The 26,361-nt window shown below is 34.0% G+C and overlaps 1 protein-coding gene across 1 annotated transcript in view; it reads right to left on the bottom strand.

Annotated features, from left to right (window-relative positions):
* The window catches only part of LOC148275393 (CCAAT/enhancer-binding protein zeta-like), a 37,017-nt gene extending 10,821 nt beyond the window's left edge, over positions 1 to 26,196 (bottom strand). Inside the window, exons 1-11 of the mRNA XM_088235765.1 lie at positions 25,945 to 26,196; positions 21,957 to 22,065; positions 20,899 to 20,999; positions 20,451 to 20,538; positions 16,915 to 17,088; positions 14,082 to 14,191; positions 10,679 to 10,824; positions 6,800 to 6,935; positions 5,741 to 5,931; positions 3,129 to 3,375; positions 2,604 to 2,838 (exon numbers count right to left, since the gene is read on the bottom strand). Coding sequence (XP_088091891.1) covers positions 2,604 to 2,838; positions 3,129 to 3,375; positions 5,741 to 5,931; positions 6,800 to 6,935; positions 10,679 to 10,824; positions 14,082 to 14,191; positions 16,915 to 17,088; positions 20,451 to 20,538; positions 20,899 to 20,999; positions 21,957 to 22,065; positions 25,945 to 26,100 — 1,693 coding nt within the window. The 5' untranslated portion in view covers positions 26,101 to 26,196. The remainder of the gene's footprint in view (positions 1 to 2,603; positions 2,839 to 3,128; positions 3,376 to 5,740; positions 5,932 to 6,799; positions 6,936 to 10,678; positions 10,825 to 14,081; positions 14,192 to 16,914; positions 17,089 to 20,450; positions 20,539 to 20,898; positions 21,000 to 21,956; positions 22,066 to 25,944) is intronic.
* Between the last annotated feature and the right edge of the window lie 165 nt (positions 26,197 to 26,361).

Here is a 26,361-nt window from a genome sequence, read left to right as displayed (position 1 = left end):
GTTACAGAGAAAAACCATTATATGATTATTGACCACGAAGTTAGCAACAGATTACAGCAATACAACATGCATGCTCATCCAATAATCTACATCTCAACTTAAGTAAGTGCGAGGTTGTGAATGAGATTTTTTCGACTGGAAAATATACGACTACTCACTGAACGATGAAATATTATCATATGTGTCTAGTATACGAGATTTAGGTATTATACTTTGATTATTTTGATTTCAACTCTTAATTTATACTTATTCATATAAACATCTACTACCTGCATCTAATAAATTATTGTTGGTTGTGAATTTTTACAAAGAAATTTAAATGTTCACGGAAGCAGAGAGAGAGGGAGGAAAATAGAGTTGGAGCTATACAATGTCTTCTCCCTTTTATGTACTTTTTATTTAATATTCATATTTTTACTTTTTTAGAATTCAATTATTTTTGCCTTCTCCTCCTGCATTCATAATAAATTAGTATGAAATCTATAAATGGTCTTACTTTTTAAAATTGTTCTTTTGTACCTTGTTTTATATAAAGACTGTATGATTTCCTTAATAAATAAACAAATAAGTACTTGACACTAAACTTTCTTTTACAATTCATATTGAACATGTTATCAATAAATCCTTAAAACTTCTTGGATTTATTAACAGAAGCACAGCTGACTTCAAAAATATCAATACCCTTAAGACTCCTAAGTTCCCTAGTTCGCCCGCATCTAGAGTATTCCTCTGTTATCTGGTCTCCATATTATGATGTTAACATCAAAAATATTTAATCAGTTCAACATCGATTTTTAAGAAACAAAGGCTGGAGGTTGGGCTTATCCAGATACCAATATACGTATGAGTTAGAAACTAGCTTAAACATATCTTCTCTTCAAGACCGTCGAAATAAATCCGACCTAGTCCTATTTAAAATTCTCAACTCACTCTTTGATGAGCCTGAACTACTGAGCTCAATTTAATTCAATATCCCAACTAGAAACCTCAGACAAAACTTACTCTTTATACCGATAACCATAGAACTAACTATGGTTTTCATTCCCCTATGCCCGGAATTCTCAGGTCTGCTAACAAACGTACCAGTCTTGATTTCTTTGATAGCAAGTTGTCTTCTTTCAAACGATCACTGAATCAAATTCAATTATAAACACCTCTCTCCCGCTTCCACTCCCACCAAGTCTACTATATACCATTGTGTCTTTCTACTTTCCTTTATAATCATTTTCTATGCATAAATATGTCCAAATAAATACAACAGACCATAGGTACTTGGGCTGAGAATTTCAAGGCTCAAACCAAAACCGTCCATTACATGTTTGTTGTTAAACTAAAAATCAAACCAAATATTTGGAATGCTTTTGTTCTATACAAAAGAGCTTAAGGACTTCTCTAGAGAATTATTACTCTGAGGTTAAAACATACTTGTAACAAAGAATCTATTCTGTCAATTCGTCGTTATTGTAGAACAACGCCGGATGTGCAAAAAATGTGACAATGACTTATTTTTATTTCAACTTAAAAAAGCATTTTTATGACGAAAGTGGTCTTTGATGTTTTATTCGCGTAAAAAATAACTGGCCTGGTCCATGAAGAAGTATAGAAATTGAAAAAATAACATTTTCAGGCGTTGCCTTGTATGTAGGTGAAATATTTCAATTATAGTCCTTACAATATTGTACAAGCTATATAGCTCGATTAGAATGACATTTGTCAGCAAAAGTGATGAAATAACTTTGTAGTAACGTTAAAGAAGTTATTTATATTGACACACGAAAAATCATTCGTATCTGGCGTGTTAATTATTTTTTTTAATACAATGCTTGACACAAAAATCAACATAAATATATAAAATCAGCTTTAAAACTAAAAAAAAAAACTAAAATAAACCTAATTATTAACGACGTTCTTACAAGGTTACATCGTTTTGCAAAAACGTTAGAGATGGGAAAAATTGATCAATTATTATTTTTATTGATCGAATAAAAATTAATTCATTTGATGTTATTCATGAAAAAACTATAAATGTCTTATTTTTTGGTGAATAATTGTCTTAAACACACTATAATAGGCTTGTTTTTGCGTTTTTATATCAATTTTCGAAAACAGAGTTTCATGTTTGCATGAAAAAACTGATAAATCGATTTGATCGGTACATGATCAGTGATCGGTGATCAGTAATTTCCCATCACTATTGACATTAGTTTAGAAGCTGTCATTCTAATCAAGCTAAATTTTAAGGTCTATAGATGAATCTCACCCGCAGAAATAAAGGTTTCAGCTCTTTAACTTCACAAACATCAACAGATGAAAGAATTAAAGGAATATAGATGTTAAAATATGGGCAGAATGGTGAGTGTTGTGTGAGTGAGTGGTGTAGATGCCTAGACTTCTATATTACCTTCTCTAAAATGTTCTTCATCTCTGTTGTAATATGTTGATATAAAATAACTGATTGCTATAATTTCTGCATTTTTTACTCCAAAACGACAAAAAGTGGACTCCTGTGATTCACCCCCAAGGTACAGATATTATATTAAGAGATTTTGAGATGTCTGAGGAAATTTTGGTAAATATTTATAAAATAATAAAATAATAATAACCATTTAAAAGATCCGATTTGTCCCCCACCCACCAATCCAATTTGCTCTTCTTCAAGTCTTCTGATTTCCCCTGAACCTTTACTTTGTCTTCTTTCGTGTCTCCTTCATTTATATTATCCTTCTTGGGTTTTTCTCGAGTATTTTCAACCAAATCGGTTGCCAGGTCATTTATTTCGATTCCCTCTTTGTCTGATTCAGATCCTAGTGCGATGGATTTTGTTTCGTCTTCTTTTTCCTTAAAAAAAAAAAATGGTTAGAATTACCCTGATTTCTCTCCGCGAATTGTTGTAACTATAGCTTCCCAAATTTGGATTCCACATTCAAACTAAAACAAGATGCTCGACTCCGAGGCCAGTCTCAGGCTGGAGAAAACCAGATTCGGCCTTTACCCACGGAAAGAACAACCAAACTTTAAAATTCAATTTACGCAAAACTGGCTTTTTGCAGTTAGCCGGTTTTCCTTGTATACCCACGATATTAGCTTTCAGCTGGCCGCTTAAAGTAATAATAATAAATGGTTACTACCTCCCTCTCCTGCGAGCGCGGCAGCGGGTGCGAGCGAGCGAGTCGCGCCACAACCAGGAGAAGCGCGGCCGCGCGACCGGCCTCGGCATACGTGGCGAGCTGCAGCAGGCGGCGCAGGAAGGCCGCGGCCCTAGAGCCGCTGGGGTCGACCTTCACGGCCCGGTACACCAGTCCCAGGAGGGTGGCGGGCAGCGTTGTCGTCAGCGCCTCGGGGTGACACAGTTTCTTGTAAAGGGCGCAGTAGAACCTGAACACAATTAACTATCGTTACAGTCATTTGGGGTGGATAGGGACTTTGGGGGTGGATGAGGAAAATCACAGGGAAAAAGTTTGAAGACATACTACTCCATTTTGACTCGAGTTTATGTATTCCCTTATTTAAGGTATTCTCCATCCCTGTTGTAATTTGTTAATCTTAATGACCCCCGAGGGGGTAAAATCCAGTCTTTTGTCTATGAACATTTGGACAAACTCAAATATTGTAATGAAACCAACTGGTCCAAGAAGCAGTTTAAAAATTGAAAAATTGATTTCAGGCGTTGCCTGGTATGTGAAATAATTCAGTCAGATGAATCTCTTCGCAACAATAAAGGTTTCAGCTCTTTGACTTCACTAAAATCAACAGATGGAAGAATTGAAGAAATATGGATGATCAAACATAGGCAAAATGGTGAATGTTACACAGTGTGTAAAGTGGCCACTTAAACCAGCCAATGACAGGTCATAAGCCCTGTAAATGCCTTGACTTCCATATTCCCTTATTTAAGGTATTCTCTACCCCTGTTGTAATTTGTTAAAAAATTTATTAATTCATTTTAAAATCGTAAATAATGATGTCACTCCTTATATCTACGTGTAGTATTACCGGTTTCCGCTTAAAGCCCCCACACCTTGTAAGGAACGTTTTGACCATAGAAAAAAAAGAGCATAATTTGTGATTCGAATAATTCGATTACGATCTACGACCTGAAATCCGGCAAATAATACTTTGTTGACATTTCAACCAGAGATTATGTCAACTTTCTAGGTTTTTCCAAATCGAAACGTTCGTAAAAACAACCATAGCATAGAAATGAGCAAATTACGATCAACTAAATGAAGTAATCAAAGCAATATTCCATAGATTCTTGTCAGTTTTGTTATTGGCTGGAAAAATACAACTTACCGCGGTCAGTGAAAGTAAGAACGCTAACCGTTTCATGACGTCACTACTGAAAAGTGGCACACTGATTACTGTCATTTTGCGCGGTATTTGATAAATGTAACTTTAAAAAATCATATCTTTGTAAATAACACACAAAAAAAAAAAAAAATATTTTTGCTTAAATAGTACGCTAATAGAAAAAAATTAATTAGAAAACAGTGGAATTCCTCATTGTATATTCATTTCGAACCCGTCGACATTGTTGAAACACGTAGAGTAATGTCACTTGCACTAGAGCATATCTCTTCATGGACAAAAACACATGGACTTCTCATAAATCCAATAAAAACCCAAATTGTACTTGTTGGTAGTAAACAAACGTATTCAAAAGTGAATTTTTCCACACTTCCTCTTTTCAAAATAGATGGTACAGAAATTCCATTCATGACTTCAGTCAAAAACTTAGGTATTATCATTCATAAGCATTTAGGGTGGCACGATCAGGTTAACAAAGTTAGTCATAAACTTTATAGCGGTTTGCACTCACTTAAAAGATTACAGAATTTCTTGCCAATTAATGTTACGCAAACATTAGTCCAGAGCTTACTTCTTCCACTCCTTGACTACGAGGATGTATGTTATCCAGATGCTAACTCTGAATTGCTTGATAAGTTAGAACGATCGCAGAATATTTGTATTCGTTATATCTTTGATCTTCGCAAATTTGACCACATAACCGAGTATCGCATGCAACTACACTGGCTCAGTATCAGGCATAGAAGAAACATTCACATTCTATCACTTCTTCACAATATTTTAAATAATCCCACTTCGCCTGTTTATCTGAGAGAGCTCATCCAACCTCTTTCACAACACGGACTATATCTTCGTTCTAGTAACGAGAGAACCATTTTAATACCCTGTCATCGCTCTAATTTTCTTGCCTCCTCTTTCACAGTAGTAGCCGCTCGATTGTGAAATAATCTACCCACTAATGTTAGAGACGCCCTTCTTTATTTACATTTAAGTCAAGATTGAAATGTCACTATATAAATATTTAAATTGTTCCTTTATCCTTCTTCTTTCATTCCCATCCCCTCTCCTCTCTTCATAGTATAGTCTTAATTTTATTTTGGCTAATCTTTGCTTTTAATTTTTGTATAAAATTGTAAGATTCAATATGTCCATGTATTTATAATTTTCTCAAGCTGAACGGTTTGGGTAGGTAGGAAGAAATTGCCTTGAGGCAATATGCCCGCCCTTATATGTATATGTATTATACATGTATATAAAGTGTCAAAAAAAAAGTGTTAAATAAATAAATGTTTGATGGCACAATTTTGGTAGAACGGCAATTTGAAATGGCAAAATCATACGATTTCCTTACTTTTCATCAGACTACAGTCTTGAGCCCCGTACTCGTGTACAAAGATTTGGACACACAAAACGCCGTTTTTCTCCTTTTTACCTGTCCGTGGTCCCCATCTGCTGCAGAAGCGCGAGCGCCTGGAGCGCGACGGAGAAGCCGGCCATGTGCACTAGCCGGTGCAGGGGGTCGGCATGCTGCTGCAGCGCCTTGGCTGCGTCCTCTCCCAGGAACGGGCGGCAGCGTCGCACTCCTGTGAGGATCCCGCTCATGAGCCTCGAATCGACTTCACCCTAAACATGCAAATATCACGGTTAGCTTCATTTGCATCATCAATGATCATCATCATCAGCAGTGGCGCTACAGCCCGTAGTGGGCCCTGGCCTCCTCCAGAATTTGTCTCCATTCGTCCCTGCACCCCGCGGCTATTCTCCAGTTCGTCAGGCCAATCGCTCTAATGTCACTTTCCACATTATCCAGCCATCTTAATTTTGGTCTGCCTCTGCTTTTTCTGCCTTCGGGAGTGGTATAAAGAATCTTTTTTGGGGTGCAGTTATCATTCATCCTGTGCACATGGCCCAACCATTGTAATCTTCTTATTTTGATGAATTGTGCAATGTTGGGTTCGCAAACAGTGCCTCTAATTCATGATTCCGTCTCCGGACCGTCTACTCCACACTCCATTTTATTGACAGCACCAAATATCTTCCTTAATATTTTTTTCTTTCAAATACTAATAGCATAATTTTCATCTCTTTTGGTCAAAACCCAGCATTTGGCACCATTTGCAATGACCGGTCTGAGGAGAGTTTTGTAAATAATGGTCTTAGTTTTTCTAGTGAGCCATTTGGATCCCAGGTGTTTAAACAAGCCATAACAACATCTGTTTGCTTCCGATAGTCGTGCTCTAATCTCGGTGCTATAATTGTTGTCATTGGTCATTTCAGTACCTAAATATTTAAAGGAATTGACATTAATATCAATAAAACAATACATCATCAACGGTGTATTGTTTTATTTCTGTGTTCGTCTTACCAGAAACATTAAGGTAAAAATCTCACGAAATATCACTTTTTTAAAAAACATTTTTATAGCAATAAAGTTAAATAATAGCAAAAAATTATAGGAATGCAAATATTTCTTTTTAAAAAAAGCTCTCACCTTTTTGATGCAAGCTCTGAAGAAGGAGAAATAAACACGGACCAGATTTTCCGCAATCTTGGAATCATCCTTTGAAAGGTAGAATTGGTTCAAAAAACATATTCCGTAGTATTGCGCCTTGGCCGATATATTGGGTCTGTTGAAAGAGAACAGAAAACATATTGAAATTGCAAAATTATATTTATTTACAAAAAACAAACAATCTCACGCCATTTTAGGTAGTATAGAATGCCATCTCACTTTATCTTTGCATACAGACCTCGCTTCCTCTACGTTCATACATCTTCTCATGCACACATGCCGATAATTCCCACCCTTGACATGTTCATCTTCAAGTATTTGAAATAATCTTATGAACTATAGCATCTGTATCAACCGCCTTTGGTAAAAAGCAATACAATGTAATTGCTCCAAAAATATTTAATGATTTATTGCCAAATATAAAAGACTCAAAATGTAAAACAAATTTAAAAATAAAAATAACTGCACATATAAATAGTGTAGCGAGAGATTTTTTTGAAAAATATATGTAAATCAATAAACGTAGTACTTTACATAATTGGTACACATATTATTTATATTTTTATGTATTTCATTGCTTTATATTTGTTTTATTATATTTACATACTATATTATTTATGTAACATGTATTCTTGGCACATAAATATACTTTATATTTGTATAATAATGATTTTTAATTTCTTACATTTGATTAGCTAGGCATTTATAATTAAGTAGTTTTATTTTTTCTTTTTTATGTTATTGTTTTATTAGTATAGGACTACTTACGCTCTAAAGATAAAAAATCTCCATCTTAGAACAGGCTGTGCCATGTTAGATGGAGACTATCATAAACAGAGAACACTCCGTTTTCATTTTACATTAATTGGTTTTATATAGATTCCCTGTTATTAAGTATGTATATTATTTTTTTGCAATAAATTTATAAATAAAAAATAAAAAAATTAAATAGCATGTGCATTGATCATAATTGTGGGTAAAACCAAAGTTACGGGCAAGGCTAAGTGTTTAATAGGTAATGGAGAATTTGGGTATTTATATTTGAATTTCGGAAAAAATTATAACAAAGTAAGTATTTATTGACATACATGTATGTATTGTGAGGTAATTAATGAAGCTTTATAGTTTTATATCTTTAGATAATATTGTGGAAAATATATCAATAATGTTATAATACTTTGGTGTTCATTATAATTTTAATTTTTGATTGAAATATTATGAATAAATTTATTTAAACATAAATGTATTTTTGTACAATATTTATATTTTAAGAATTTCTAAAAATATAAATGCAATTGTAAAATGATTAATCTATTAATAACGCATTATGCAAGCGTGTACATAAAGGGACATAGTGTAAAATAACAGTCTGTTTAAAAATGTTTAATAGTGGTGAAGATATAAGGGTTGTTTAGATATTTATTCATTTCCAATCGTTCGAGTATATTAAGTTTACGCCCTTTGTTTTCAACATGTGACGGAATTGGTTTATTTGAGATATGAATTTTATGATTTTTTTCAATTAAGTGATTGGTAAATTGAGAATCCTGTTTTTTATTTTTAAAGGATCTTATGTGTTCGGAATATCTGGCTAAGAAGAGCGCCCAGTTTGCCCCACGTAAACTGCATTACAGCCGTTACATACCAGTTTGTAAATTCCATTGTATTTAAAAATATTTAGCTTATCTTTTGAGTTATTTAAAATAGCTCCGTTATTATTATTTGTTTTGAAGGCTACGTTTATTTCGTATTGTTTTAAAACATTGGAAACTTTTAAGGAAATCGGACCTAAAAATTCTATGCAAGCAAACTTGTTTATTAATTGATTTTTGATATGAGGATATATTAAGTTAATAATATTTTTGTATGTTTTACTGTTTATAATTTAATTATAGTCTTTTCTCTAAATCCATTATTTTCAGCTATGATATTTATTGTATTTAATTATTTTTCGTGTGCAATTTTATCTAGAGGTACGTTTATTTTTTATTTATTTATTTGTACTTTTACATTGTTTGTATTCTTTTTTTTATACAGAATAATGTTCCTTCACCGGGGTGTCCCGTGCCGAGGGAAACATTTTAAAAAATCAACAATATTTTGAGTTTGTCCAAATTTTTGTAGACAAGGACTGGATTCAACTCCCTGGGGAGCTGTTAATATTAACATATTACAACAGAGATGAAGAACATTTAAGATAAGGTTATTTAGAAGTCTAGGCATCTACAGGGCTTATGACCTGTCAATGGCTGGTTTAAGTGGCCACTTTACACACTGTGTAACATTCACCATTCTGCCTATATTTGAACATCTACCTGGTCCATGAAGAAGTATAGAAATTGAAAAAATAACATTTTCAGGCGTTGCCTAGTATGTAGGTGAAATAATTCAATTAGATGAATCTCACCCGCATAAATAAAGGTTTCAGCTCTTTAACTTCACAAACATCAACAGATGAAAGAATTGAAGGAATATAGATGTTCAAATATAGGCAGAATGGTGAATGTTACACAGTGTGTAAAGTGGCCACTTAAACCAGCCATTGACAGGTCATAAGCCCTGTAGATGATGCCTAGACTTCTAAATAACCTTATCTTAAATGTTCTTCATCTCTGTTGTAATATGTTAATAAAAAAAAAGTGAAACATGAATAAGATTAGCTATTTAACAAAGTTAACAAAATTAACAAAATAATAACAATAAAAAAAACTTAATTAAACCAATTAACCTAATTACAATTAACATAATAAACAATAAAAAACAAAAATATTCATAAAAAAACATAACCAATTTATATAGATTAATTAATAAAATTCATAAACAGTGCATACATTTTACATATTTGGCTTGATCCACTCATCGATCCGTGCGCAACCCACCTCCACTATCCATTTCTTAATAGCAATTTTATATTTTGAGAACTTACTAATTGTCCTTATGGATAATGGAAGTAGATTGTACACTTTAACCGAGTAGTAAATAGTAAATAAATAAATAGATAGATTAGTAAATAATTGTCACGAAATTTTTGTTTTTACATTTGTAAAAATAAAATAAAGTGTTCAGTAGACTCAAATCAGTGTTTGACTTTTTATATTATAAGTTTAAATATGGAGTTCTACAAAATAAACACCAGATGCAGGTATACCGATCTCAATTATATGTCTTCCTGCAAAAAACACCACTTGCTTACTTTAGAAGATCGCCGTCTACTGTTGGACATGGGGGTGCTTCATGACATACTCAGTGGACGCCTTGATAGTCCGGCTCTTTTGTCAGAGTTATCATTAAATGTCCCCGGCTACCGCACCCGTCACACGTCGAGCTCTCTATTTCATGTGCCAGCAGTTCGTACGAACTATGCCCAGAACTCTCCACTTATACGTTTTGCTAGTGAATATAATTTGAACTTTCCCCTTATTGATCCATTTGATTGTAAAAAAATAACATTTGAAATGCGCGTCTTAAAACATTCTTTTTTGTCTTATACTTAGTTTCAATAATAAAGTTTTATTTTATTTTATTAAATTTTATCTCTATTTCTTAATATTTTATATATATTTATATTTTCGATACCTGACACCCTCTTTCCAATATATCACCCACACACCCACCCTCTCACTCACTTACACTCACACAAACACACTAGTATGTATTGTACGTGTATTTAATGTATTTCTGTGGATATCTGTCATTGGTTTTATTCTCTGTATATGTTATTTGTTATATTTGTATTACATGTATTACTGTTGATATCCCCAATAAATAAAATAAAAAAAAATAAATCAATCAATCAATCAATAAACATTGTAATCGGGGCCCCGATATCAATTGACAAGAGAAAGAACAAAAGATTACCTGAACAGCATTTTCTCAATTTCCCCCAACACCACGCCCTTCATGTTGGGATGGTTGTACAGAACTTGGCAGAGCTGGTATATCACCTTGGAGGCCACTTTCTGTGAAGGGTCTCCTAGCTTATTCACAATACTCGAGAGAAGGACCTGAAATCATTATAAATCATTATTATGATTATAAATCACTTTTACAAGAACACAACTATAGTTTCGGGAGAGCACTCCTCCCATCGACGGGTGATATAAAACTAATATAATTCGCGCTCAGCCACCGTACGGGCTGGGCGTGAAATATAGTTCCTCTCCAACCGTAGCTTATAATCTTATAATAAATTTAAAAATAAGTTGTTATATGTTAGAAAACAATGAGTTAATGTTTATAAGTCGTTAGTGTGTAGTAGTGTAGTCATGTTTTAGACAAACAGTGGAAAAAAGAACACTATTTATTTAATAGCATTGTTTTATACTTTATTCTTAACAAAATATGTGACAAATAGTGAACAATGGAAACTTTCAAAAAATAGTGCGCCTGTAACCTTTAAATTATAAAATTTTATGTGAATCATTAAAACCGTTTAAGAATCCATCAGCTTTTGACGCGAAAGTACCTAAATTTTGCTATTTGGAACACTACACCCATAATTAATAAATTACAACAGTGCTATTAAAAGTGAACTGACATTTATTGATAAATACATAAAATTTCAAATATCTGCCTTCTAATAACATACAAAATGATAAATCAAACTTCTATAACTAACTTATACAAAAAAATATTCATTTAAAAATGTGAATTGAACAGGAATGTTGCGTCTCATAAAATGAAATAATACGGACCAAAATGGACACCAAGTCGTTGGAACAATAGGCATAATCCCCCAGTCTACACACGTGCGTTTCCAGAAATTCTCCAGCAGCCTAGTGGACCACGTGGTGACGATATCTACCTACTGTCTACAAAAGATTCTCTTCGGACATCTATCTCCCTTTGTTAACCATGGAGTTGATACAGTGCTTTATTTATTTAGTTTTTTATTGCTTAGTTCTTGGCATGAACACTTGACAAACTTACTACTATGCTCTATTTTTTATAGATTTATTGATATCATTCTAACTTTGCTAGAATTCCACTCGTCCATGCGCTTTGTAGCTGCACGATGATTGGTTATCTAGCTTTCATATACCAACTTAAAAATACCTCAATTTTATAAATGGGGTCTAGAATTCCAATCGTCTATGCGCTTAGTAGCTGCAAGACGTGTTGTAATCTTACTCCTTTTTATTATTCATATTATTTTTATTTATTTTTAGTATCATTAATACACTAAATTTATTTGTCAATTTTTAAAATGTGTAAATGGGGGCTAAATTTCTAACTGTCTATGCGCTCTGTAGCTGCAAGACGTCCTGTAATCTAGCTCCTATCTGTTATAATTTTTTATTGATCTTAATTGAAAACGAGGAACTAGAATCCCAACCGTCCATGCGCTCTGTAGCTGCAAGACGTACTGGGATATTTATTAATTGTACAGCGCCCTTGAGGTGATTTTCACAAAAATGGCGCTATATAAATTATCCAAATATATATATATATATATATATAATAAACACAGAATATTGTTCACAATGTCATCGAATCTAAACAAAAAATAAACAGATTAATCAGTGAAACTTAGAGCAGGGGGGTTTTATTCTTATCTAAGGTGTTAGCATATGAATGGATGGTTATCTTAAGTACGGATATGAAAACATGGGCAGAACAAGTCAAATTTATTTCTTAAAATTTAGCACATAAGTGGAAGTTGCAATAAGTAAGTGTAGTAATCTGTTTATTTTTTGTTTAGATTCGATGACATTGTGATCAATATTCTGTGTTTATTATATTAGTTTTATATCACCCGTCGATGGGAGGAGTGCTCTCCCGAAACTATAGTTGTGTTCTTGTAAAAGAATAAAATTGTGTAACACTGATAACAAAGTTTTATTTTCATAATAATTTATAATGAAGTGTTACGAAGTGAATGCCGATTCAATTAAAAATATTAATTATAAATCATTTGGAACTAAATTTGTTGCAAGAGAGAGGGAAACATTTAGTCTAGGCATTTACAGGGCTAATGATCGGTTTTCGGTTGGTTTAAGTGGCCACTTTACACACTATGTAACATTCACCATTCTGCCTTTGATTAAAAAAAATTGTTGTCTTCTTGTTCTCTTCACTTGGAAAAAAACGGACACATCCTATTTTAACACCCAATACATATAAGGTTGGGGAAAAAGTCATTTTGTATTTTGCGCCCTTTTTTTTCAACTAAGTATATCTCGTTCATTATTGGTCACATCGGATCATACGATACGGCGTTGTAAAGGTGTGAGTGTATACTACAAACGCTTCTTTGACAATATTGCGCTTGGTCGGTCCAGTCGTGAACTATCATACGCCGAGTATGGAGGTCTCAAAGAAAGAAATTTGCCATATTTTTCATTTTTACTATCCGAAAGGGAAAAACGCGTCAAAAGCGACCAAAAGAAAATTGCGATGTGTACGGGGCCAATACTTTTTCAGTTCGTGCTGCACAACAGTGGTTCGAGCGATTTTGTTCTGGTGTAGTGGAGATTAATGATGCACCACGCTCTGGAAGGCCTGTCGTCGAAAATGACGATAAAATCATAGAAAATTTAGCAGTCGTAGCATCTTCCAGGAGCTGAATATCGATCATACAACCGTTTTGAACCATTTTCCGAAGGCTGGATTAAAAAAAAAGCTCCATGTTCGGGAGCCATACGAGCTGACCCAAAAAAACCTCATGGACCGAATTCCCATCTGCAAATCGCCGCTGAATCACAACAAAATCGACGAAGTAAACAACCATTTGTTTTTTTTTAAATATTTTATTTAAAAAAATTTCTTTGTTTTAAATATTTTTTTCAATATGCTAATATGTCTTCTTGCCCATACTGATCATCGTGGTTTCAGATGTGACAGGGTCTAAAGAACACCCGTATAATCAAATGTATACTCTCAGTCAGTCACGTAGTCCAGTACTATATAGACAATGTTCTATTTTCTTCCACCGAAAATGTCACGTCAAATATTAATTCTGACAAAGTTTTGCTCCTCAATGTCAGAAGAAAAAAATGCTATAAAATGTACAGCCCACAGGCCGCAAAAAAAGTTTTGCGGACCGCCAGTTGGACAGCGCTGCTCTAAGGTACAGATATATATTTGTTTTCTTTTTTGCAGACGAGGCATAAATTCGAATGACCTTGGTACAGCTGACCTTTATAGATTCACCATAATCTGTCTCGAGCTCAAAGAGGGTCAGACTTTTTATAAAGCATTGAAATAAAGCGAAAAATACAAAATGACCTTTTCCCCCAACCTATTATAATATTTAAAATACCTTCTCTTGTTCTGGGTTGTGCATCAGAAGTTTAGCCATGGCGCTGACTGCCTTTTCTTTATGCGCCTCTATGGTGTCGTGCGCAAAGTTATTTAGGCATTTAATAAATTCTGGAAAGCACACCAAATAAATCATTAATGTATAACAAACAAATCATCACACTGTTTCCCCGCAGGATAAACGCCATACTAAGCTGTCTTTGCATACAGACCTCGCTTCCTCTACATTCACACATCTTCTCATGCACGCGCGCCGATTATTCCGACTTATGATATGCCCATCTACAAGTATTTGTTGGATTCGGTCATGCCATGTCTTTTTTATGTCAATCAACAGGCTAATAGATTGGCATTAATGAGTAATACTTAATCTAAACATTCTTAAAATCTACTTAAATTAACAAAGTGTATAATTAACAAAAGGTATGTATATAGCATAATCTAGGCGGAAATGGCAAGAGTGACATCGCAAGTCAGAAGAGACAACACCGCTTGCTTCTTAAATGCCTGCCCTTGCTGCAGGAACACATCGACAGTACCGTTTAGTGAGATTTAGTCCACTGTTCTGAGGTCCTCGGCGGAGGGGAAAATAATTCGATGTTAGTTTTATAATTTCCCACAGCAAAGACAGGACTGGTACGCAAGTTACGGCGAGGTACATTAAGGTTTATCTGAGCAAGGATATCATGGGCATCTATAGTTAGATATTAATTTGTGCAAGAATATCAAACCAGCCAAAATCCTTTTGAATTCCAAACTAAAGATATGAAAGTACTCTAGACGATCATAATAGTTGATTATGAAAGTATTTGATCCGATTCTAAATATTAACGATTTTAAAAATTGACGTTGCACCGATTCAACCCGCATTATATGAATATTATAATTAGGAGACCAAATTATAGAATTAAATTCAAGCAAACTACGAACAAATGATTTATACAATGTAATTGCAATTTTCGGGCTTTTGAATGGCTAAGATATTCTCAAAATAAATCCACAGATTTTGGACGCTTTCTTTGAAATGTGGTCAATGTGATGGTTGAATTTAAGTTTGCTATCAAAAAGTATCCCAAGATCTCGAATTGTCTCGACGTACATTAAAATTGTGTTGTCGATTGAATAATTGAAAATGATTTTATTTATTTTTCTTGTGAATTTAATACATACATTTATTTATATTAAAAAATAAGTCGTTTTCATGACACCAAGTAACGAAGAATGTAGGTCATTTTGTAGTTTATGACAGTCATCAATTGATTTTATTTTACTGTCTTTCTTGGTCTTTCTCTATTTCTGCATCCATCAACATTCGCATTGGAAATATTCTTAGTCGTTCTATCGCTGTCCATTCGCTCTACATGTCCAAATCAACGCAGCACCCCTTTCTTGATACTGTCGATAATGCATGTCTCAGCCTAACACAGTTTACGGAACTCGACATTTGTGCACCTATCACGCGTCGTTTTTCGCCTGAGGGATTGCATTTCGACAGCATTTAACCTACTTTCATAATTATTTTTCCAATTCCATACTTCGCTCCCATACATACGAAGTCGTACAAATGCAAGTCAGAATTTACCCATTGATAGGTCAACTCGCTTGCTAAATATGGCTTCTGCGGATAATATTAAATTTCATTTTATTTATTAGGGATATCAACAGTAATACATGTTAAAAAAATATGACAAATAAAATATACAGAGAATAAAACCAATGACAGATATCCACAGAAATACGTTAAATACACGTACAATACATGCTAGTGTGTTTGTGTTAGTGTTATAATAATAATAATATTTGGCTGATTTACATAGCACCATTTTTGTAATAAATCACCTCAAGGGCACTTTGCAATTGTATACTTAAACTTACATTCTAACTAAACTAAAGTGATTTATTATATTTCCTGATTTAAAATTGAGGGTATGATAGTCTAAAGAAGTGGGATTTTAGTTGGGATCTGAACTGACTGGGACTGTCGATGATTCGTAAGTTTGAAGGCAATTGGTTCCAGGCAGAGGGGCCGGCGGCGGCAAAAGCACGATCTACAAATCTAGTGTTTGGGGAGCGCCGGATTTCGACAAGTTTTCCTCTTCCTGAATCAAATGCTGATCTAAGAGTCGATTTTCTTTGACATGTATTTTCTCTAATACAAAGGTCCGATAGGTATTTTGGAGCCATTTCATGAAGGGATTTGAATACTGTCCAGCAAAGCTTGTATTTTATTCTCTCTGGGCCTTTTAACCAGAGCAAACCTCGAAGATGTTGAGATGTGAGAATATTTTTGTACTCCCGTAATAAGCCTTGCTGCTGCATTGAAAACAGATTGAAGTTTGTAAGTTTGATATTTTGGGAGATTTGCGTATATAACATAAGTGTGTGAGAGGGTGTTAGAATGGAATGAGGGTGGACATGTGTGTAAATATTATTGCACAAGTGTCGAAAATATAAAAATATATAAAGTATTTAGAATTAGAGATAAAATCAGATTTTATTAGAGAAACTAAGTATATGGATCTATTTTTCGGTACACATCGGCAGTTTAGCAGCTATCTGCTTTCTACTAACTTATATTTACAGTCTGCATTATGTAATGGGTTAAACAGCCTGTAAAGTAATGCAGACTACAATTTGTCAAATAAATAAATATCTGATTATCGTAGGAAACTGAAATGGCTCGAAATCAGATAGCGAAGAGACTATCTCTGCCTCTCATTTCTGTTCACTGCACTTCATAGTCCAAACGCTTTAATCGTCGTAAAAAATGACAAAGCTAAGTTCTATTCTGCTGTGTGTAAACCCCGATCCGTTAGTTTTAGCAAAAAACAAACCGGCGTATGTCTCCTTAAGTTTATCTTCATACATCCAAATCATAAGGATTTTTTTCCGGTGCTCCTTATTGCCCGAACACATCTTGTCCAGAGCATAGCAAGGCCTGAGTTCGAAGGGCCTTAGCTTGCAGTCGGGAATTAGCAGATCGAAGATAAACAGCTCTGTCAGAGTTTCTGAAAAAAAAAATTGTCCAAAGTTTTCATGATGTTATCTTTTAAAATTTGTAGCATATACAGAAATTAAAATCTCCGAATGCTTAAATACCCTGTTGAATAAATTTCAGTACTGAGAAGGCAGGACGTAGTTTTTTGATCTTACAATGCCCAATGTAGACGATCTGCTACATATCGATAATCGGTGTATAAAAGTGATTTCAAACATATAGTCCTTAAAATATAGCTTGATTAGAATGACAGTTGTCAGCAAAAGTGACGACATAACTTTGTTGTAACGTCTAAGGAGTGATTTATATTGACACACGAAAAATCATTAGTATTTAGCATGTTAATTTATTTTTTTAATACATATGCTTCACATATAAATCAACATAATTATATAAAATCAGCTTTAAAACTAAAAAAAAACCAACACAAACCTATTTAAATTTATTTCAACAGAGAGGGAAAACATTTTTGAGAAGGGAATATGGAAGTCTAGGCATTTACAGGGCTTATGACCTGACATTGGCTGGTTTAAGTGGCCACTTTACACACTGTGTAACATTCACCATTCTGCCCATGTTTAAACATCCACATATCCTCAACTGTTCCATCTATTGACTTTTGTGAAGTAAAAGAGCTGAAACCTTTATCACGTGGGTGAGATTCATCCAGCTCAAATCAAATCACCTACTAGACCAGGGGTGCTCAAACTTGAACTGCTGGCGATCTACCTCAATATTTTTAGACTACTTACGATCGACTTGAGAGGCTGCAAGTATGTGTGATGCAGGGTTGTCGTACATACACGATACACCCTACCTACCTAGGTAGGGTGTACCGTAGCATATATAGATATTAGCTTTCGACTCGGTCGATCGCGATCGACTGGTCGATCGCGATCGACCGTTTGAGCACCCCTGTACTAGACAATGCCTGAAAACAATTTTCCAATTTTTATACTTCTTCTTTTACCAGGTAGTAATTCAACAATGTTTGATTATGTCCAAATGCTTGCAGACTGGCTGCGTTTCCTCCCTAGGGAGTTGTTCATATTTAAATTTACTTCAACGGAGAGGGAAAACATTTTTGAGAAGGGAATACGGAAGTCTAGGCATTTACAGGGCTTATGACCTGTCATTGGCTGGTTTAAGTGGCCACTTTACACCCTTCTCAAAAATGTTTTCCCTCTCCGTTGAAATAAATTTAAATATGAACAACTCCCTAGGGAGGAAACCCAGCCAGTCTGCAAGCATTTGGACATAATCAAACATTGTTAAAACAAACCTAATTATTATCGACGTTCTTACAAGGTTACATCATTTTGCAAAAATGTTAGAGATGAGACAAATTGATCAAATGTAAATCAATCGAATAAAAAAATAATTAATTTGATGTTGTTCATAAAAAAAGTAAAAATGTCTTATTTTTTGGTAAATAATTGTTTTAAACACACTTTAGTAGATTTATTTTTGCGTTTTCATATCAATTTTCGGAAACAGAGTTTCATGTTTGCATAAAAAACCTCATAAAATCGATTTGATCGGTACATGGTCAGTGATCAGTACTTTACCATCACTATATATATATATAGTTGGATAATTTATAAAGCGCCATTTTTGTGAAAATCACCTCAAGGGCGCTGTACAATTAATAAATATCCCAGTACGTCTTGCAGCTACAGAGCGCATGGACGGTTGGGATTCTAGTTTCTCGTTTTCAATTAAGATCAATAAAAAATTATAACAGATAAGAGCTAGATTACAGGACGTCTTGCAGCTACAGAGCGCATAGACAGTTAGAAATTTAGCCCCCATTTACATATTTTAAAAATTGTCAAATAAATTTAGTGTATTAATGATACTAAACTAAAAAAAAAAATAATATGAATAATAAAAAGGAGTAAGATTACAACACGTCTTGCAGCTACTAAGCGCATAGACGATTGGAATTCTAGACCCCACTAATCACATTTGTTTGACAGATGGCATTTTAATCAAGCTATATTTAAAGGACTATAGTTTATTATATTGTATACATACTAGCCATTATATTTTATTTAGAAAATCGCCATCAGGGTTAAAAAATTCAATAAAATTTGAAACATAAAGTCAGTTGCACGTATTCAAATGGTGATTTCTTTGTTTTTTTTTTTTAATATTTGAAATAGCATATTGTCCACATAACTAAAATATGAAATTAACCAATTATAGGGCAAAAGGCCGAAATTGGTTAGTATATTAACCAGTCGCTTTAAGAGTCGTATTATCCAATACCGCCCATAGAAATTTCAACTATATTACTTCACGACGTTGTCCAAAACGGGCGTTGGTTAAGTTATTGTTCCAACCGCGTGAAGTTGGCGCGGTTACCCAGAAATCCATGCTTTTTCGCCGTTGTCAAAACGGTCGTAAAAAAATGTAATTACTGATATTTATACTTGTATTTGTAATGGTTTATATTATAAAATTTTATAATAACATATTGTAAAGAATAATTGTGTATTTTTATTTTGTAATTTTTTTTCTAACATGACTAAACAATCATTGGTCAATATATATTGACCAATGAAAAATTTAGATTTTCTGAAAATTTATTTATTTTTTATTTTTTTATCGAATTTATTTTATGTGGGCAATAAGTACTTATTTATAAATATAACATTTGAAATTCAAATTATAAAATAATTCATTTGCCCTATAAAGGGTTAAAACTGAAAAAAAAAACTTTTTTTTTTCATTATTTTTCCCAGTATTTGCATAAAAGAACATACATAAAAATGTATTTTTAACCTTTCCCTTACTGTCCTAAAAACACCCACGCGTTACGGTGCTGTGTAGTCACTACACATGAAAAAAATAAGAGATTTAAAAAGGGAAAAATTTAATATTTATAGGGAATGGCTTTAATTAACCATAATTCAATTCAAATAATATTTCAAATCTAACTGCTGAAAACATGAAAAAACCATTGAGTATTGCCAACTTCCCAAGAGCTACTGAGGAGCTATTTAGTACTGGACTACACGACTGACTGAGAGTATAGTTTTGATGATATTTGTAATGTATCCCCGATTTCCGATAAAATACTTTTTTTGTGCCTAATAAGTACTTATTATTTAATAACAAATTATTTCAGCCGATACGTAAATGTGTAATGGAGGAATACTGAAAATCTAAATTCAATACTTATTATATTTATAAAGATATTATGGTTATTAGACGCATGTGTACTAGCTACACATCACCGAAGGGAGGGTTAACTAGTCAACTTACAAATAGCTGTTCTTAAAGCTACAATATTGTGGGTCAGTCCTTATAACTACCGAGACAACGTTTTATTTACTAAATATCATGTTGATTTCAGAATTAACTCACCAATAGCAGTAAGACTGTCTTTTTTCTTGGAAGGTTTGACCATAGCAACCAGATTTTGCAGAGTGGACACATTGTGAATAGGACTATCCTAGGAACAAATTCAAACATGGATATTATTATTATGGATAACTTATGAAGCGCCATTTATGAAATATAATTACCTCAAGGGCACTTTACAAAGTGATTCTATGGATAAATAAATTTAATTTATAAACTTTATATTTGAAGCACTAACTTTGTGGTTATTCATTACAATAAAATAAATAGAACAACTTTGTTTTTAACCACTAATTTTTATTTTTCACCGACCGGTTTCAAAGCAAACAAGCTTCTTCAATCACTAAGAGAAAGTAAAAGAGAAAGGCTTTCTTTTACATTTGACGTTAAGATTTGCATCCGTCTGCCTCTGAGGAACAGATATGATTTATGAAATAAATTGAACATGAACCTGTATCAAGACGGTAGCGGCTGCAACTCTGTCTGCCATGGCTCCCTTCATCAGGAGAGATCTCGCCCATTTCTGGTCGGATGAGCCCACCTTACTCAATTCTGTAAACAAATTTATTAATTCTTGCTACACCACGAGGCCCACGTTTTCTTTTGTTCATTGTATCTTAATTTTCAAATTTGAAGTGATGGTATTTGAAAGGGGAAGTGAGGTTACTGACTGCATAATAAATGTAAAAAACGAATGTCTCGAACAAGTAGAAGAATTTGTGTACCTGAGAAGCATGTTTTCAAGAGATGGAAGAGTAGAAAAGGATGTTGAAAGGAGAGCGAATGCGGGCAACAAAATTAACGGAGCACTAAGCATAGTAATTGCTGAAAAAATATGTCAATCGAAGCTAAACTGGCAGTGCACAACGGAGTTTTAGTCCCAACACTTATGTATGTAAGTGAAACATGGAACTGCCAGAGGAAGGATGAAAGCCGAGTGAATGCGGTTGAAATGCAATCTCTTAGAAGAATGTGTGGGAAATCAATGTATGACAGGGTTACGAATGATGAAATCAGGCGAGAATGTAAATCTGAGTCAAGTGTAATTGATAAGATTAAGATGGTTTTGTCATGTAGAACGAATGGACAACGAAAGAATGGTAAAACAAGTATATATGGCGAAAATAAATGAAAACGTGAGACGAGGACGACCAAGGAAGACGTGGCATGATCAGATAAACCAAAACCTAAAGTCTGGTCATGTCAAAAGCGGACAGAACCGAAGGGCATGTATAACAATATGTATGTATGTGGAAGAAGCTAGGAATGTGTGCCAAGATAGATGTGTGTGGCGGTCTATTCTCTCTGCCTACCCCTGCGGGGAAATGGCGTGATGGTAGTAGTATCTTAATTTTATTAAAAAGTGTAGGAAAGTTTGAAAATGAATACTTATATAGTATTATACATATTATTTATTAAGTGTACAGAAAAAATTCTTACATTGTGTTATTGTGAAAGGGTGTAAAAGAATATATAATTAAGAGGTCAGGTGTATTTATTTTAGCTTACTGGTTTCAAGAGCCAATGATTCCCCGTGAAGGAAGGAAGTTGCTTCTCTTTTAAGGGTAGCTACTTCTTCGGAAGGGAGGGGCTTCACATCCAACGGCTCTTCGGGTATCTATAATCAAAATAGGAAGATATCTATATTCTCAATAAGGAAACAGACTATAAAACTGACAGACATAATGACAGACAGCAAATTTACGACACTAGGCAAAGACAAAAAACAATACTTCTGGCATTAGACTTTTCTGGCCCCTAAGCTACACAACTTTTTAAGCAAGGACATATTGGTGAACAAAATGAAAAACAATATTTTCAAAGCTCGAGTTTATAAATGGATTGCTAAAAAGACTAGACAGGAAGCTGAGGAATATTTTTCATGTATCAGAATATAATTTTAGTTTCTTGAAAGTCCTTTCTCGTTTTATTGATGTAGGTATGTTTTAAAATCTTTTTCATATTTCTTTTGAATTTTTACACGACAATTGATTTGAAAGTATGTACAATTATTTATAAAATAAATGATACACTGACACTCCGGAACGTGCCTGTGGGCCAGTGGAGTGGCTACATCCATAAATAAAATTTTATTGAATGTACCTATTGTATAAACATTTTCTTTTGTAAACTCAAGAATAAATGAAGGACACAGGCAATAAAATGATATGATACAATATACCTTTCATGTATCTAGGAAGTATGTGGTCCGGGTATGGAAATACCGAGATAGAATGCTAAAAAAAGCATTGGGAGTACCACTAGGATCTGTTCTCGGAACAGTTCTATTTATTATATACATTAATGATATTGTAGAGTGTCTAGAGTTGATTTTTGTAATGGCACCTACGTAGGTTTACCAATGAACAAAATGACTCGCCAACAGACTTATTTTCGGAATCTCTAAGTTCAGTCATATTACTCCACTACTTCGGAATTACACTGCAACATTTTCCACAGAGGGTGGAATACAAACTCTGCTGGCTTATGACAACACTCAAAACAATAATTGACAAATTTAATCATGATATAAATAATGTATCTCTACGGCTAATTTTTAAAAAATTAAAATTAAATAAAAACAATATACACCGCAAGACAAATAAATTTACGAGTTCTCAAAAAAAACTAAAATTGACATATAATGAATTATTCTTGATATTTAATTAGTTTTTTTTATATTGTTTGACATATGTGATGACTACTCGTTATTTCAAGGTTAAAATAAAAAATCTTACTCATGAATTGTACTTAGAAATTGCCATTATATATCAGGTATCAGATTACCCGAACCTTAGAGACCTATAACGGTTCATTTATGGTCGAGTGTTTGTGATGGAATAATAAAAGACATGTTATTTTTTAATTCATATTTAAGAAGTAGGTTCTTATCGCTTTATTTTAAATTAAAGTATTTTACATTTAAACATATTTATAACATTTAAAAATATTTAGTACTTAGTGAATTCACCTTTATTTTTTATACTAACTAACTAACTAACCATCACGCCATTTCCCCAGAGGGGTAGGCAGAGAGGATAGAACGCCACACCACTCTGTCCTGGCACACTTCCTTTGCTTCCTTCACATTCATACATCTTCTCATGCACGCACGTCGATTATTCCGACTTTTCACATGACCACTTTCAAGAATTTGTTGTACTTGATCATGCCATGTCTTTCTCGGCCTTCCTCGACTTCTACAACCAGACACATTCGCATCATAAATCTTTTTAGCCGTTCTTTCATCATTCATTCGCTCCACATGACCGAACCATCGCAAAAGACCTTTCTTAATTTTGTCGATAATGCTTAACTCAGCCTTGCATTCTGCTCTAATTTCGACATTTTTATAACATGTAAAATTCTATTATTTAGAGAAGCGTAAAGCGAATCTAAAATTTCTAAAGTTATTTCTTCTTCCCAAACTTGAATTAAGTTTTTTTTTTAATTCCTCAATGTTTTTTGATTTTTTTTTCCCGACTTTTTTTTTCATAATCGCCCATAAATTTTCTATCGGGTTCAAATCAGGGCTATTCCCGGGCCACGTCAACGATTTTAAGCCAATTTTCTCCTTGAATTCATTGATCTATAAAAAAACAATAAATTATTTATCATGTGGTCACAAAATGCATTTAAAAATATATATATTTGTACTCACAGTGCGGGCTCTATGGCACGGCGCAGAATCGTCCTGAAAAATTGGGTCCGCGGTATACTGCGTAATGTCCTCGATTGTTGGAATAATATGTTTTTTTAACACTTTTTTGTACTGAATGGCATTCATCGTACCCTGTACAAAATTTAGAGGTCCTAAACCGTATGCTGTCATGCACCCCCAAATCATCACGTAGGGTGAATGTTTAACGGTTCGAGTGACGCACGACGGATGATATCTTTCCCCACGTTTTCGTCGAACTATCTTTCTGCCGTCTGGACCAAAAAGGTTGAATTTTGATTCATCAGAGAAAACAACATTTTGCCAATCCTCCAAGGTCCAATTCTGGTACTCTTTCGCCCAATCCAGTCTAGCCTTCTTCATTTTGTCCGTGAGTAATGGTTTCTTTGCGGGACTCCGTGCTTGGAAACCATGCTCCAACAGCCGCCTGGACACTGTTTTTACTGAAAATGTTGATGTGCTGGTAGACTGCACCTCTGCGTGTATTTCAGGTGCCGTTAAAAATCGATCGCGCATAACAATTTTTTTTATTAAGCGATCATCTCGGGCAGATGTCACGCGCCCCCGTCCGCTTCCTTTTTTCCGTTCTATGGATCCAGTTTCTTGGATTTTTTAAAATAAAAACCTCACTGCACCTTCTGAATACCCAACTCGACGAGATATTTCACAATTAGATATGTTTTCTTGCGACAATGTGATTATTTTGGATTTTATCGCAATCGACATTTGCTTTGCACTTTCCATGATTGTTGTGTTATGTTCACTCAAACGCGGGTAAAACAAGACTGTTGAGACATTTTAAAATGTAAATATTGTAGAAAGGTGACACATAGTGTCCTTAATTTATTAAACAAAAGAAAGAGGTATCGATAAAGGATTTCTTAGAAAAAGGGTTCAGTAAAGTCAAGGGGCGCGGTAGCAGGTAAACTCGTAATTTTTTTTGTCTTGCGGTGTATATGAATATAGGATTATTTCAGAAATACAAAACATGAAAAAATCATAGCGCTGATGATGCGATATATAAAAATAAAATTTTGGCTTAATTAAATAGTCTATTAACAAATAAAAAAACAGGGAGAGATAGCCATCAGGAACATAAAAATTGATACTCTCTTAAATGGCCGAGTTATCGATGAAACCCCTTAACAGTCTGAAAAAATGGGTCAGTGTAGACCCATCCCTTCTAAGTTGCAAACTATTGGTCCCAAGCAAACCCAAGAGGAACCCAGTGGGATAGAGCCACGGATAACTACCATACTCCCTCATGTAGATACCTCAGAATTTTTTTCTGAACCCTCTCCAACATGAGGGAGTATCTCGCTTCGTGCGGACTCCATATCACCGATCCACTCTCAAGCCTCGAGCGAACCAACGAGTTGTACAAAATTATGAGTGTACGGGGATTCTCAAAAACCCTTCTAGTTCGGAGAATAAATCATGATTAATCTTATTTATCATTGTATCATAATTATCTCCTGATATGTTAACTAGTGCATCATCTGCAAAAAGTTGGATTTTACAATATTTTAGAGATTTACGGATGTAATTTATGTATATGATAAACAATATGAGCCCTAGCACTGAGCTTGAGCACCTAGCATTGAGTTGGCAACCCTAGTGCGACGTGATCCTTTATACCAGACCGTTTAAAGTCATAAACGATGTAAATGCGGCAGCATCGTTCTTCAAGTATTCGCTTTTATAGAAGTTTGGCAGTAGATTAGTTACTGAATATCAAGCTGTTTAAAGGCCAACTTGCCTCAAAACATCTAAAATTCTAATGTAAAAGTTTTATAAAATCAACATTATATTACATACATCTTGGTGCCACTTCTTAGTTTCGGGAATATCATAATTGTCGTCATTCTCTGTAAAGGCTGGTTTTTGTACGGCTGCTTTGGTTGGCACGCTGTCCCGCCTATACGATTCGTCCGCAGAGATGTTTTCTTGGAATTTAATATGCTTCATTGTCATAAATTTAATAAAATATTTTTTAAAAGTAAACTACATTTAAGTTTGGTTAGATACGATAACCCACGTGCGTCAGAACGTCCAGATCAAAATAAACTTGACAGTTTAAGTCATAGATTTTATATTTTTACTGTCAATTCAAATGTTATTTCTAAGGATGAAAAAAGCTGGTTTACGGAAGTGTATTTAAGTACGTAACGAAAAAGAAAAAAAAACTAAAATTGTTTTACAAAATAAATGAAAATGAAAAAACGTGAAAAATCC

This window comes from Micrasema longulum, unplaced genomic scaffold, assembly GCF_059751315.1.
Source record: "Micrasema longulum isolate JH-2025_06_02 unplaced genomic scaffold, ASM5975131v1 h1tg001433l, whole genome shotgun sequence".
Classification (NCBI taxonomy): Eukaryota; Metazoa; Arthropoda; class Insecta; order Trichoptera; family Brachycentridae; genus Micrasema; species Micrasema longulum.
Note: the sequence above shows the minus strand (reverse complement) of the source record. Positions and strands in the feature narration are given on the sequence as shown.